This window comes from Leopardus geoffroyi, chromosome B4 (assembly GCF_018350155.1).
Source record: "Leopardus geoffroyi isolate Oge1 chromosome B4, O.geoffroyi_Oge1_pat1.0, whole genome shotgun sequence".
NCBI classification, from domain to species: domain Eukaryota; kingdom Metazoa; phylum Chordata; class Mammalia; order Carnivora; family Felidae; genus Leopardus; species Leopardus geoffroyi.
The window spans coordinates 81,006,834-81,022,315 of NC_059341.1; the positions used below are offsets into that span (position 1 = coordinate 81,006,834).

The following is a 15,482-nucleotide window of genomic DNA, read 5'->3' on the forward strand; positions in this document are numbered from 1 at the left end:
GGTACTTTGAGGCTTTATTATTAGTTGTGTAAAACTCAGGGTTGTTGTGTCCTCTTGATGAATTGATCCCTTTATCATCTAATCTGGTGTTAGCTATTTGCCCTACCTACCTCATGTCTGTTATGGAAAAAGAACAAAAGAACAGTTTGGAAAGTATACAGCAAACAGAAGGTAAGATGTCTGATGACAGAGGAAGTCAAAATAACTTTAATGAATTTTCTGAACTATCTGTAAGTTATATCTATGCCTGTCTCCAACTACTCATATAAATGAGGTTTGCCTATGTTTTATCAGATCCTTAGATATAATTTATTGTTGGGAAATACAGAACAAATTAGCAGTATTATTACCCTCCATAACTCCCTGTGAGGTAAGTAAGTCTTACTGATTTAGGGATGAGAAAGAAGGCACGTGGAGGATCTGCCTCAGAAACCAAACTTAAGATAGATATATCCCAGCCTGTTGGTTGACCTCTTTAACAGGGCATTTTATTCCGACATAATTATGCCTGCTGACTCAGATATGAACTTGCTTTATTCTAAGAAATGGAGATTACAATCAGAAGAATACTTGAATTCAATTTGGTTCCTTCTCCTCTTCTCCATGTAAGAAATGAGTGTATTATAAAACTTGATCTTTGAATAGTCCTTTCAACAACACCATCTCAAGCCCATACTTTCTAGTGTCCTTTCTAGCAATGAAGCATGATGGAACAGGCACTCAGTTAAGTCTGAAGAATAAGACTGCATGTGAAGAATTTTGAAACTATAGCCCCACGACCTACTTGCAGGTAAAAAAATCTGTCACTGTTTAATTTTGACAAACTACACTTACCAGAAAGGAAATCCAGACTACACAGTCCATAGCCTCATTAGGATGAGAGTGAAAAATGGCCCAAGTAGTCCATTATGCTCTTTTTAGAAAATCACACACAATTAACAAATGTGTTATCCTGTGTCAATACCCCAAGGATATGGCAACCAGACAACCAGCCAACAACTTAGCCTTCTATCCTTCAAGTCCTAGGCAAGACCACCAATGGACTACATTGGCCCAAAATATTAGAAAGAGTTCTTCATGTACATTTAAAACTAGTGGCTTCAAAAACAAACTCCAAGACAATTCAGGAGTCATTTAATGAAAGACTTTGGTCTAGAAGGGTATCAGCAATCACCTATCCAATTCCTTTCATGTAAGATGGAGAAACTAACAACCAAAGAGAGCAAATGGTTCACCCAAGGTTCTATCACTAGTTAATGACAGATATGGGAATAGAATCTAAGTTTCCTGAGCCTTTTTTTGTCCCCATTTGCCTCTCATTTTTAAAATAACTTTTTCTTAGTGTGCCTGGGTGGCTCAATCAGATGAGCATCCTAATTTCAGCCTCAGGTCATGATCTGAGTCAGGGGATCAAGCCCCCGGTCGGGCTCCACAATTAGCATGGAGCTTACTTAGAGTCTCATTCTCATTCTGTCTCTCTCAAAAAAAAAAAAAAAAAAAAAAAAAATTTCTCTCTCTGCCCCTCTTTCTCTAAAGTAACAAAAAAAAAAAAAAAAAAAAAAAAAAGCTTTTTTTTGAATTATGCAAAATTTATTTGGATAGGGGTTAGAGAACTAAGGTGTAGTGGTCTGAGTGATGGCCCCCCAAAAGATACCCAAGTCCTAATCCCTTGAACCCATGAATATTATTTTATAGGGCAAAGGTGTGACTAAAAGATGTGAGGGGCGCCTGGGTGGCTCAGTCAGTTGAGCATCCGACTTCAGCTCAGGTCACGATCTTGCGGTCAGTGAGTTCAAGCCCCGCGTCGGGCTCTGGGCTGATGGCTCAGAGCCTGGAGCCTGCTTCCGATTCTGTGTCTCCCTCTCTCTCTGACCCTCCCCCGTTCATGCTCTGTCTCTCTCTGTCTCAAAAATAAATAAAACGTTAAAAAAAAATTAAAAAAAAAAAAAGATGTGAAAGGAGAAATTTATCCTGGAATATCTGATTGGGTCTTAAATGCAATCACATTTATCCTGATGAGAGGCAGGAGTTCTGAGACAGAGAAGATCATGTGAAGACAGAGCAGGAAGAGCTGAGGCCACAAGATGAGACTGACAACCACCAGAAGCTGGAAGAGGCAAGGAAGGGACTCTACCCTCGGGCCTCCAGAGGGGGCTCAACACCTTGACTGCAGACTTTTGGCCTACAGAGTTGTAAGAATAAATTCCTATTGTTTGAAAACCACTAAGTTTGTGGTAATTTGTTCCAGGAGCCACAGGAAAGTAATACACAGGGGAAATAAAATTTTTAAGAATCATAAACTGGATATATATAAAACCAATTCCTGATCCAAAAAGAATTGTGCTCCAAGTAACCCAAAGAATGCCTAAAACCTTTAATCCCTCATTTCAAAGGGTAAATTGAAGCAATCAGGGAATGTAATTTTCCTCCCAAAATACTGGCAGATCCAGGAAGACAAACTCAGCGAGGTCTAGTATTTACATAGCTGCTAACAAGAACAGTGTAGGTTTTTCCCCAAACATGTTAGCTGGTAGAGCTCCTGGACAGACTAAACATAGGCACCAGTTGTCACTGTGGGTGTTCTGCCAACACAAGTGTAAAGTTGTCATCAGAAATGAATATGTGGCTTCGAGTAGCTTACAGAAATCCAACAAAGCTGTATCTTGGACTCTGCACAAGCCAACTCTTCTCAGGATGACCTGGACTCTTTCCCATTAGTACAATGATCAGTTAAAGGCATCCTTTATAAGGAGGAAAGGAAAATCAAAGTTATGTCAGGGAAAAAAGATAATTGCCCAGAGTCCAAGTTCATGAATAACAATGTGTAAATAGCAGCCATACTAAGTCAGTTACAAGTGATATCTCACATTGTAATTCACTACTCTTAAAATCAATATCCACAGCACACAGCTTTAAGCCCAATTTCATGTAAGGTAAATGGAAATAAAAATAGACTGAGCAAAAGAACAAGGAAAGGAGAGATGCTTTACCGAGAATTATTAAATGGGCTATTCCAGTAAGATATATAAATCATGCTTTGTGGTTAAATTATATAACTTAAATAAAAAATGCTAATCTAATCTTCCTCACAAATCTTTGTATCCTATATGCCTTTTCTCTTTTCCAGAGCCACTATCAAGGGGTCTGAAAACCACCAAAACTTTCCTAGACATATTAAAATCCAGTCACTGCAGAGGCATGTTCTTTCTTTCTTTTTTGCCCCAACCATCACCCCACTCACCTACTATCCAGATGGCTTTCTTTGTATTGGTTTTCAGACAGACCAGTGAAGATGTGTTATTTTCCCTTTCAGGTTTGGTGGCAATAGTATATACCCTTAAGTTCTAAGCATAACCACTTGAAACTTAATTTTTGTAACATAAGCTAAACATCTTGTTTTATTAACACACCGGTACAAATGAACAACCAGACCAGGTTCTCTGATGGCAAGAAATAAGCCTAAACTTAAAGATTTTCAATCTGATAGTCTCCGAATTTCAATGAAAAATTACCCACCAGAGAGAGAAATGTTCATCAGACCCATTAACTGACATTGTAAGAGAATTCACAAAAAAGCAATTTGTACTTGCATACCACAGTAAACCAAGAAGCCTGTATTCAAATCCTGAAATCTTTCAAATTAAAATATATCACTAAAATCGTCAAATAACGGACCACAGGTTAATTTGTTTATAAATCCAAGCAGCTCAGGCTGGAGATAGAAGGAATCCATTCAGAGTAATGTAAGAAGCATGATTTGGTTCTCTTTCTTCAGATGAGCTTTTTTTCCCCAAACTGTGAGTTTAGGGCCATGAAATCAGCAGAAACTGACCTGGTATTTCTAAGAAAATGAAATCGTGTACTGCAGATGAGAAAATACCAAAGTGCTTTGCATGTGTATTTATATAGTAAAGCCTATTTCAATATGTGTACAGGGTCAGGGTAAAACTCTGATCCAAAAGAATTCAGTAAAGGAAAGAGGCTTAAAGCAGGCAAAAATCTAAGAAGCATCTAACGCAAGGTCCATCTTCTTCCAAAAAATATTTGCTAATATTTTAGGAAGCCAAACAAACACTGGATGCAATGGTGTTTAAACTTCAAGAAATGGTAAAAATTTAATGAAATTGTCCTTTTATCCAATGGAACAAAGATCACTCTACATATGAAGAGATATCCATTAGGATTTAGTGATCCATTCACCAAAGACTACTTTCTAAACACTTTACCGGTCTTCTTCGTCTAATTTCCAATTATTAAAATGAAAGTTTTTGACAAAAATTTCAGCATCTATCATTTTATTTATTTTTATTTTTTAAAGTAATCTCTACACCCAAGTTGGGGCTGGAACCTATGATCCTGAGATCAATAGTCACATGTTCCTCCACTGAGCCAGTCCCAGCTCCCAGCATATCATTTTAAATCAACGTGGTTTTTTTTTTTTTTAAAGTTTCTTTATTTTTTAGTAATCTCTACACCCAATTTGGGGCTCAAAGTCACGACCCTAAGATCAGGAGCATATGCTCCTCCAACCAAATCAGCTAGGCACCCCTAAATCAAAGGTTTTCAACTGAGGAAGATTTTGCATCACCACCACCAACAACCCCAGGACATCTGGCAATGTGTGGAGACATTTTGATAGTCACCAATGGAGGTGACAGATGAGGTGAGATGCATTTGTTGGCTCAAAATGTCAACATGCTGAGGTCAAGAAACCCTGTAATAGATCAAGATGGTATTCCTTTTAAACCTAAATAAAATAGAGATAGATAACCTTAATCTGTATCTTTCTTTATAAACTAAGCAGAAAAAAGTGCATAATTAGCATACCTACAGTTTACAACCAAATATGAAATAAATTTGTCTTCTTGCCAAATGTCAGAGACTCTCTCCTCTGGGCAGCTAAACTTTCTTTTGTACAATGTCACAAAGGTCTCTAATCAGAAGTGTACTTCATATGTAGCTGAACTTATTAACAGTACTTCTATTAACCTTAAATACATCAGTGAACAACAACAGAGCAATTTAGATTCTTATATGGCCATTATGTAATAAAATGTCACTATTTTACTGAAACATCTTCAAATCAGCTGACTGGGCATTACCAACAGGTGATTACAGCTCCTGTAAAATAAATATTTTGAAGGAAATATAATCAAAAGGCAATGGAATAATCCACCCTAAATATCCCCCTTGTTAAGCAACTTCCTTATCAAAATCCAGACATCCTCAAAGGAAGAGAAGAAAGAGAGCTTAGAAACTCTTTAGTGGTGTAAAGAAAGATCTACATGGGGGGGAAGGCGTCAGAGACAAAGATAAAGGCACTGAGACATGAATAATGCTTGTAAGGCGCTTAGCTTAGCCTCTCTAGTAGGTACTAAGTAGTCAAATAAAAGTTACCTTTTTAATATTTGTATTTTTATACTGAGGATCACCTTAGTTCTTAGGGGAAAAACAACTCTATTGAGGTGTAAGGATAAAAGAGGCTGTGAGAAGCCCGTGATTATGACTGGAAACACAAAAGTTGACTTTTTGATCTAATCTTTATTTAATCACAAATTACGATCCCTGAAAAGGCTTAAACAGCAGACACCAACCTGCCTAGATCCCAGTCTGTCTATAGAGGTAACACACTTCGGTATGTAGCCTTCCAAAACTTTTTCTATGGATTTACAAATACCCATTTGTCCGTGGAAAGGTGCTTCACGACGCAGATTTTTCTCGGGTGCCTTTCCACAACAGTATAGATTTATCCTACTGGTTCTAACATTTCAAGTCAGTCTTCCTAAAGAAGCGAGGTCCCAAAGACCTACCTTGCTCCCCTCAAAACCAAAAGTGTGGGGACAGAACTTATAGTTTCCCTACAAGAAAGGTGTATGGGACGGAGGCCTAAAGGATTCGTTAGAGAAGTCACAGTGGATAAAATATGCGCTGCCGCGCCATCACAGGCATTGAATCCCCTTCTTCACAACCTCTAACGTTAAGACCTCCCTCTTCTGGACCGCTGATTGGACGACCTGCCCGAGCGCTTCCCGTAGGCTATCCGTCTACTGGCTCCAAATTTGGTCCATCCATTTAACCGCCCGACTCCCGCATTCCCCATTGGAGTCAATCCGCTGCCTCTTGGATGAGCCCAACCTACCGCGCGCTCCGTGCTCATTGGCTCAGGGAGCCGCTGCTCAGGAGCGGGAAACCCGCCTCCCACATTCCGATGGCCCAAGGACCGATCAGTCGGCAGCTAAGGGCGGACCCAATTGGCCTAAACACAAGCCAGTCAAGCCCTCCGGCTGCACAGCGCCACAGAACTTACAGGAATAAAACATCCCGCCCCTGTTCTTCCATTGGTTGGCCGGACCCACCGCTCCCCCTTCACGAGCCCCCACCCCGCGGTCCATTCATTTCACACAATAACGGGCCCAATTGGAGTCAGTTCAAGACCTCGTATGGGTAGGCAAGACTATCCGTCACTTACCCGGAATCGACACCGATCACTCACGCAAACGTCTTCCCTGTTCCTCTGTGGTGAGGCAGGACCACAAGACAGTGCCGCCGCCGCCTTCTGCGCAACGCCAACCGCCCGCCAAAACGGATCCTTCCCTGCGCCTGCGCGACCAATCCTGGGACCGTACCCTTTCTCCGCCCATTACGCCTGCGCAAAACGAGGCGCAACTCCCGCCACTACGCAAGCGCTGTAGATTCGCCGCCGTCTCCCGCCCGCCATTTCACGTGTTCCAAGCGCCCAGCGGAACTTCTTAATGCGCTTGCGTAAACTCGCCATTTTACTACACATGCGCTTAGTGGGCGGTCGTTGCAAAAAAAGAAAGAAAACGGTCACCTCATAACTTCTTTCCTAATACATAGTATTAATCATGTTTTGCCAAGTGAGTTGAGCGTAATTTCGGGGCGCGAAGGACTGAAAAATTATTTAAACACCTTAGATACATTCAAATATGAATGATTGGTTGGCGAGCCAATCACACTGGCTAAGAGTAATATTGTTCAGGAACCAATGAACACTAAGGGGTGGAGACTGCGTAGAACGCCCAAACGGATGACGTTACACAGCAATGCGGCACTACAGGCCAATAGCAGGGGGGCAGCTACTGCAAATATCCAATCAGAGACACTCAGGGGCGGAGTCTACCAATGCCTAAAGCGAGGAGGCGGGATAAAAAAGCGAGGCCGAAGGTAGGCTGGCAGATACGTTCGTTAGATTACTCCTTTCTGCCCGTGGACGCCGCCGAGTAAGCATCGTGAAAGTCTCCCCTCCCACCGCCGTCATGTCTAAGTCAGAGGTGAGTAACACGCTCTTTTCGGCCTAATTTTCTTTCTCGCCGTTACTGAATTCGGTAGGATGTGGTTTGGTTTGGCTGCTTGCGCCAGCTCTGGCTCGGCATTTCTAACGTTGCTGCCAAGGGCCTACCCCTCCCAAAGTTCGGGTCGCCATTTTGTCCTCGTCGTCGCCATGAGGCCGCCGTCTTGCAACACTTGGTTTTCACTCCGGGCTTGTTCCTCCTGGCAAAACCCTTATGCATATTCGATTGTTTTGTTTCGTTTTATTTTTTCACCTTGTATCAGGGGACGATTTTCTTAAGGAGCAGATACAGTTCTCTATTGGCTCTGTAGTCTTCCAGCTCCGTCCTTTTGTTGCGCGTGCGTCGGAGGGAGAGTTGGGACGCATGCGCTCGGGGCTTCCCAGCCCCCAACATATCGTCTCCCCTAATGGGGAGAAGCACGTGGCTTGCGGCGACCCAAAGGAACAATAAGTGCTATGTATCATTGTCGTGTAGCTTTGCTTCTCCTAACTGGAAGCTTTTTTTGTGTTGTAACCCCCCCACGTAATGATTTTTTCCCCCGACTCCTAGTCTCCCAAAGAGCCTGAACAGCTGCGGAAGCTTTTCATTGGAGGTTTGAGCTTTGAAACAACCGATGAGAGTCTGAGGAGCCATTTTGAGCAATGGGGAACGCTTACGGACTGTGTGGTAAGACTTAGAAGAGACAAAAGGCCAGTAGGACTAGTTGGTTTCTTTGGATTATCTTGTGATGACTTGTCAAGATTGTTAACGGGATTATAGTTGAAAATAACCTGGCAAGGGAAGGTGTGGCTTTAGCTGATTAGAGGCTCCCTTGTTAATTTAGTGGGAAACTGAAGGGCCTTGTATTTACTCATGGTAGAAATGACAGTAGTCTCTGGGGTTTTATTATGTAGTAAATTTTATTAACGTTTCAGGTAATGAGAGATCCAAACACCAAGCGCTCCAGAGGCTTTGGGTTTGTCACCTATGCCACTGTGGAAGAGGTGGATGCAGCCATGAATGCAAGGCCACACAAGGTGGATGGAAGAGTTGTGGAACCAAAGAGGGCTGTCTCGAGAGAAGTGAGTGATCTAGTTCTTTTCTCGGTTATTTAAAAGTGTGCCACTAAGCGGACTGTGTGTTTGGGGATGTTAAACTTAATGATCTTGATTAAGGATAGTTTTATTGGGAAGTAAATTAATTGGGCTTTCTCATTAGGATTCTCAAAGACCTGGTGCCCACTTAACTGTGAAAAAGATTTTTGTCGGTGGCATTAAAGAAGACACTGAGGAACATCATCTAAGAGATTATTTTGAACAGTATGGGAAAATTGAAGTGATTGAAATCATGACTGACCGAGGCAGTGGCAAAAAGAGAGGCTTTGCTTTTGTGACCTTTGATGACCATGACTCTGTAGACAAGATTGTCAGTAAGTCTCCGGGGCATGCAACTTGCTAAGGTTTCTGAAACCCGTGCTGTATTCTAGTCTTTGAGATTGTGTTCTCTTTGAAATTTTTTTTAGTTCAAAAATACCATACTGTGAACGGCCACAACTGTGAAGTAAGGAAAGCTTTATCTAAGCAAGAGATGGCTAGTGCTTCTTCCAGCCAAAGAGGTGAGTTTGTTTAATTAGATCTTACAGGCAACGAAGTCATTCGAATCTGTAGGTTTAACACTTCAAACTTCTCTTTCAAGGTCGAAGTGGTTCTGGGAACTTCGGTGGTGGTCGTGGAGGTGGTTTTGGTGGGAATGACAACTTTGGCCGTGGAGGAAACTTCAGTGGGCGAGGTACGTGTGGTTATATATAGTTGGCTGAAAATTAACAGTAAGCTTGTCATTTGACAATCCCCAGATAACTTGTCCACTTGCAACCTATGGTGGATGTACCTATGGGCCAGCTTTTCCAAAGTTAATTTTTATCCAGGTGTTGTGGCTTCTTACTGGAAGGTTAAGTCTTCATTATAGAAATCATTTTTGTGACCCGGGGGGGTTTCAGAAAACTTGAATTTAGGAAGGGTATAATTTGTATGCAGCCAATACACCTCAGAGAGTGGTTAAAACTCTACTTTTTTCCAGGTGGCTTTGGTGGCAGTCGAGGTGGTGGTGGATATGGTGGCAGTGGGGATGGCTATAACGGATTTGGTAACGATGGTAAGTTTATCTTGGGTACGTAGGTGAAAAGTTTGTTTTGGAATCTCTAGAGTAGGGTAGTAGAGCTAAAGTAGTGCATGACCAGCTCAGCTCTGACCGTAACCGCATGCTGTGAGCAGGCTTTTAGGTGTTACACTTGCACAGGTTTTGATTGTTGAATACTTTTGTCTTATTGAGAAGAATTGTATTCTTGTAGGTGGTTATGGAGGAGGCGGCCCTGGTTACTCTGGAGGAAGCAGAGGCTATGGAAGTGGTGGACAGGGTTATGGAAACCAGGGCAGTGGCTATGGCGGGAGTGGCAGCTATGACAGCTATAACAACGGAGGAGGCGGAGGCGGCTTTGGCGGTGGTAGTGGTAGGTATCCAGTGATCCAAGTACTTGGTGCAATAGTTAGATTAGCTCTTTAGAGTTTATGATCATAAGGGGATTTGATGCTCTTAAAAAGCATTATGTGGTGCAATGCATGGTGTTCTTTTTTAACGGGCTTGCTAATGCTACCTCCTAGCTTTAAGCTGGGGCCGCCTCACTCCCAAATAAGATAGATGGATAAGTGGATAGTCCTGTCTTTAATCAGAATTAGATTAGCTTCCAGCAGGATTTAGTTGTCTTAACTCCCTTGGGATCCTAGGCACTTAGTTGATACATCCAGCATGTGTTTGCAGTGCCCCGGATGGGCACAGACCTTCAAGCCTAGAGATTATATTGCTATTATGCCATGGTAAGTTGGGTAAATTTTATTAAAAGTATTGAGTTATTCAACTGAGTGCCTTGCCCAGAAAAGGATGATTGGAGCCACCAGAGTTTGGGAGGAAGGCAAGCAGATCATGCAACATTTTTTGCTCTGAGCACTAAGTAGAATTCAGAACTTAACCATCTTCCCCAAATAACAAATAAAGGTCCTCTTTCCATTTCTAGGAAGCAACTTTGGAGGTGGTGGAAGCTATAATGATTTTGGCAATTACAACAATCAATCTTCAAATTTTGGACCCATGAAAGGAGGAAATTTTGGAGGCAGAAGCTCTGGCCCCTATGGTGGTGGAGGCCAATACTTTGCCAAACCACGAAACCAAGGTATTGTATATATGTTTATTAGAGGGTGAGGTACCCATAACCAGGTCCAGTAATTTTGGGGCGAGGTGTGTGTAGACTGTGAAAAGCTACAGTCTAAAAGCTTTTCAAGAACTTAATCAGATTGGGAAAATCATGTGCGCCCGAACTCAGATCTGAGGCTTTATTGCCCCTGATACAAAAAGTGTTTCTATTTGTGCTTCCAAAGCTTAAAGGGACAAATTGTATTCTTAGGTGGCTATGGCGGTTCCAGCAGCAGCAGTAGCTATGGCAGTGGCAGAAGGTTTTAATTACTGCCAGGTAAGTAAACACCTTTTTATGTTTGAAGTTAACTTTTATAAATGATAATCCAGTAACCCTAATATAGCTGAGCAGTGCAACATAGTTAACATTATAATTGCAGTAAAATTGTGGATATTAAGTTAATATTCAGATCAGCAAAATTTGTGGGAAACAAAACTTGCTATTGGATTGTAGCCTTGAGTCTTAATATGTTTAGATTAACAACTTTATTCCATATTGTTCAACAGGAAACAAAGCTTAGCAGGAGAGGAGAGCCAGAGAAGTGACAGGGAAGCTACAGGTTACAACAGATTTGTGAACTCAGCCAAGCACAGTGGTGGCAGGGCCTAGCTGCTACAAAGAAGACATGTTTTAGACAATACTCATGTGTATGGGCAAAAAACTCGAGGACTGTATTTGTGACTAATTGTATAACAGGTTATTTTAGTTTCTGTTCTGTGGAAAGTGTAAAGCATTCCAACAAAGGGTTTTAATGTAGATTTTTTTTTTTGCACCCATGCTGTTGATTGCTAAATGTAATAGTCTGATCATGACGCTGAATAAATGTGTCTTTTTTTAAATGTGCTGTGTAAAGTTAGTCTACTCTGAAGCCATTTTGGTAAACTACCCCAACAGTGTGAAGTTAGAATTCCATCAGGGTGATGCCAGGTTCCGTTTGAAATTTATTTGCAACCTGCTTGGGCACAGAAGCCGTTGTCTCCACAAACATTGGTGTGGTTGAACTGACAGTTAATGTGTTGTGACCTGGAGTTCACCGTTAAAAGGGTCACCCAAGCAAAGTCCTGGAGTTTATTTGGTTATTAATATGATTGTTGGCACATCCTATGCAATATATCTAAATTGAATTATGGTATCAGATAAAATTATAGATGGGATTAAAGCTTGTGTATCGTCCATTATCATGTGTAATCAATAAACGATTTAATATTCTCTTGAATGGAATGACAACTGTATGGATTTGGGACTGGCAGAGCTTTGGACTTTCCCTACCCACTACCCCTCATAATGTTGAATGCTTCTATCACGATTCAAGTTCAAAACTCTGCCAGAGAATAGAAACCAGCTGCTGGCTAATGCCACCCCATAAGTCCACAGATTAGAAGTGTTTGGGAGACCTTTTTAAACTGACCAGCACCAGTAAGAATATCTTCTTTTTAATACAAAAACAGGCTTACATTAAAGGAAAACAGCAGTTTTGTGGTTGGGTGGGTCCTTAATAGAGGTCTATAGATTAACTGTACTAATTACCAATTTGGACATTAAAATTGCGGAGATGGGGAAGCAACTTACTATATTCATGCTAACTGCAGTTTTCCTTTAAATATGGTACATCACACAACCATCCTAAAATGTTAATTGTATAGAAAATGATTTCTGAAGCCTTTTTACAGTCACTTAATATCCAATCATTGTTATTTGTTACATAGGTTCTTTTGAGCCCTCCCTTTGGTACCCTCAATTTCAGTGCCATTGTACCTGGTAGCATAGAGAATTGTTTATCACTAGGACTGTGTATTCCCTCCCAATTTCGTGGGTGTGTTACTTGGAAGTTTGGGGGGGAGGGTGGAGGGGGGAGCGGGTGGGAGGTGGGTGGGAAAGCATGGGTGATAGTTCCGTGAGTTTGATATTGGCTGAGTTTGCAATGGCAGGTGGAACCTTAACTATTGAGGGAGTTTGCAGATACCTCAGGATTCGTGACAATGCCTTTAAAGATCCAGGAGAGATGTTCAGCTACTAGGAACTGCTAGCAAGCATAGCGCGAATGGCTCCGAGCTCAGACACTCTACAGCTGAGAGTAGACACTTGTGGTATGTGGAGTACAGATAAGCCAGGGGCAGGCCACGGCACGCTCCATGAAAGCTAGGAGGGAGTGAAGTTTCAGTGACCATCGCGAGAAAGGAGGCAGACAAGAGTAAGGCACACCTGACTCTTAGGACTAGCAGTCAGAACCAGGAGAAAAGGTTTTATTGCTATGCTGGTAGGTAAGAACAGATTTTACTTCCATCCGTATAGTGTTCTCTAAAATCCAGTTTTCTGTTAACATTAATCCTTCATATATTGAGCCAAAACTAGTCCAGTTAAGCTGAACTTGGTTTTTCTGGAGATGAATTTTCTTAAATTGACACCCTAGATTTGGTGGCTCCCAAATGAAGGAAGTAAACACTTTAATTCTGTGACAATATATTTTTGCCCTTTAATTTTATTTCTTACCTTCCTTTGACCCATTTCCTTAAAACGATGGCTCAAAGTAATGTGTTAGAATCTTCCCAAAAGTCTGGGGGGAGGGAGGGTGGACCCTTTTGGGGAGGGGGAGGTGGGGGGTTTACCCTGAGCTGGGACTTGGTCTCCCAAAAAGCTAGTTCTAAAGGTTGTTTACTTTTCTAGGGAGGAGTCTGCTACTCCAGGCTAATCAACTCTCTTTAAAAATATAAAACAAAACAAACTCATCTGTCCAAATTTATGGCTAAAAGGTAAGCTGTTTACAAACTTAACAGGCGCCAAGAGTGCTCGGTATTGCCAGAGTAGACCATGACGAGCTGTACCTGAGAACAAAAACTTTCATAGTCTGGTCTAGTAAAAGGCCATAGCCGGCAAAAAGTGATTAAAGCAGCTGGGTTCCCAGTCAACAGAACAGTATAATTGTAGAATCTTCCAAGTGCTTATGCAAATGCCTCATAACTTTTTTTTTTTTTTTTTTTGGCAGGAACATCCTTATGAGGACAACCTTTATCTGAGCCACTGCACTTCATTTTCACTACCATGTAGTTGTTAGCTGTTCTGCAGCTTGAATTAATCATTCAGTTTTATGAATGGACTTTTTAAATAAAATTTTTTTTGATTTCAACTTGGTTCTGTCTTGTTTCTTTCACTTTCATGATATGGTAAATCAGAATTTTTAGCAGAGTTGAAGTCTTTCCCCTTTGTTTCTCGCCGATTCTTACTTGGATCCTTCTAAATTTAAAGTAATGGGTGCCTGGGTGTTGACTTCAACTCAGGTCATGATCTCACAGTTCGTGAGTTCAAGCTGGGCTCTGTACTGACAGCCTTGGAGCCTGCTTCAGATTCTGTGTCTCCCTGTCTGTCCCTCCCTTGCTTATGCTCTGTCTCTCTGAAAAATAAACTAAAAAAGGAACAAGCAAGACCTTATGTAGGTGGGTAAAGAAAGGTAGAACAACATAAACACTTTAAAACAAAACCAGGGCGCCTGGGTGGCGCAGTCAGTTAAGCGTCCGACTTCAGCCAGGTCACGATCTCGCGGTCCGTGAGTTCGAGCCCCGCGTCGGGCTCTGGGCTGATGGCTCGGAGCCTGGAGCCTGTTTCCGATTCTGTGTCTCCCTCTCTCTCTGCCCCTCCCCCGTTAATGCTCTGTCTCTCTCTGTCCCGAAAATAAATAAACGTTGGGAAAAAAATTAAAGAAATAAAACCACAGGTTGAGTTGAGATTAGGGAGGAACAATTGGTTTGAGAGAGAGGGAGACAATCTGAAGCAGGATCCTGGCTCAGGTCAGTCCAGAGCAGACGGGGCTCGAACCGCAAGATCATGACCTGAGCCAAAGTTGGATGCTTAACCAGCTGAGCCACCCAGGCACCCCGGAAGTAGTTCTAATACCAGGTGTTACTATAGAAGTTTTACACCATCAGGATCCTGGTTCAGTGAAAGCAAAAACTGGCTCTGAGCGCAGGAGTAAATCTTAGCCTAGTTAGAAGTAGGGTGTTTACAGTGGCCTCCGCAAGTATTTATTGCCAGCTATCTCCGGCTCCTAAAATATCTGGAACCAGGATTAGATGAGTATGGAAGGGAAGTCTCCGTGTTTCCAAGGTAATCAAAAGCTTGGGCGCAATAATATAATCCCCTAGCAAATGCTTAACAAATGTCCCCTATGCTAAAGAAAAGGTTATCCAGCCTCGATTTTAAACGTAGCAAAAGAGGGGTATTGAGCTGTGAATGTATAGGCAGCCTTCACTTAACCACAGTTTTAAGAATCGAATTTTGAGGGGGCGTGGGTGGCTCAAACATCCCCGTTTTTGTTCAGGTCATGCTTTGAGGATGGTGGCATCAAGCCCTGCGTCAATGTCAGTCTGAGCGTTGGAGCCTGCTTAAGATTTCTCCCTCTTGCCCCTCTTCCCATTTCAGGCTCTTTAAAAAATCTAATTTGTGACATGAAGTTACTAGCAACTCAGGCCACCAGACTGCAAAAAGCGTTCCTATTGAAAGTGAGGTTAATGCCTCTTCCGTTCTGTGTATTTTGCTACATGTTTTACAAATACAAGATTGTTAAAAAATCCCATACTCTTTAGATGAGGAAAATTACCTTGTTGAAGTTCTACAATCTCTGAAACATAACCCAGGTCACAGTCCACCGGTGTTCTACCCGTTGCTTTGGGTAGCCATGTACCAAGTTGTGTGCATGCGTGGTGGTCTTCCGCACTACGGTATATCTTGAGCGCTTGGCATTTCTCCCGTTAGCTGTTTGCGTCCCCGGTGTATCTCTAGAACTTAGGTGCTCAGTAAGTGTTGAATAAATGAAGGTCTGATTTTGCCTCCGGGTTAACCACTTTTGTGAATTTGGTTAGAAGTAGAAAAAAAAAAAGTCACTGCCCGATGTTCCCTCAGGTGAACTAATCCAGTTTTTGTTTTTGTTTTTTTTAATATTTATTTTTGGGAGA

The 15,482-nt window shown here is 41.9% G+C and overlaps 2 protein-coding genes across 7 annotated transcripts in view; one reads left to right on the forward strand and one right to left on the reverse strand.

Annotated features, from left to right (window-relative positions):
* The window catches only part of CBX5 (chromobox 5), a 45,405-nt gene extending 38,690 nt beyond the window's left edge, over positions 1 to 6,715 (reverse strand). Inside the window, exon 1 of one of the 3 annotated variants that reach the window (XM_045466802.1) lies at positions 6,470 to 6,715. The gene's annotated coding sequence lies outside the window, so the exon portion shown is untranslated. The remainder of the gene's footprint in view (positions 1 to 6,469) is intronic. The other 2 variants (XM_045466803.1, XM_045466807.1) reach the window with 2 other exon arrangements.
* A 444-nt stretch (positions 6,716 to 7,159) lies between these two features.
* HNRNPA1 (heterogeneous nuclear ribonucleoprotein A1) lies at positions 7,160 to 13,658 on the forward strand. Of its 4 annotated transcripts, XR_006709552.1 has the most exons (12): positions 7,160 to 7,292; positions 7,863 to 7,979; positions 8,228 to 8,374; positions 8,511 to 8,721; positions 8,815 to 8,907; positions 8,988 to 9,080; positions 9,369 to 9,443; positions 9,640 to 9,798; positions 10,360 to 10,515; positions 10,747 to 10,812; positions 13,201 to 13,286; positions 13,520 to 13,658. XR_006709552.1 is itself a non-coding variant. In XM_045466801.1 (11 exons), the coding sequence occupies exons 1-10, from the start codon at positions 7,278 to 7,280 to the stop codon at positions 10,800 to 10,802; spliced, it is 1,122 nt and encodes a 373-aa protein (XP_045322757.1). In that variant the 5' UTR covers positions 7,160 to 7,277; the 3' UTR covers positions 10,803 to 10,812; positions 11,043 to 13,658. The 4 variants fall into 4 exon arrangements, 1 of the variants encoding a protein (XP_045322757.1); XR_006709553.1 differs by lacking the exon at positions 9,640 to 9,798 and having other exon boundaries at positions 11,043 to 13,286; XR_006709554.1 differs by lacking the exon at positions 9,640 to 9,798.
* Positions 13,659 to 15,482: the final 1,824 nt, after the last annotated feature.

Coding starts and splice junctions, on each gene's coding strand:
- HNRNPA1 (XM_045466801.1), top strand. Junction 8,375..8,510: donor AGAGGGCTGTCTCGAGAGAA/GTGAGTGATCTA, acceptor CTTTCTCATTAG/GATTCTCAAAGACCTGGTGC. Junction 9,081..9,368: donor AGGAAACTTCAGTGGGCGAG/GTACGTGTGGTT, acceptor ACTTTTTTCCAG/GTGGCTTTGGTGGCAGTCGA.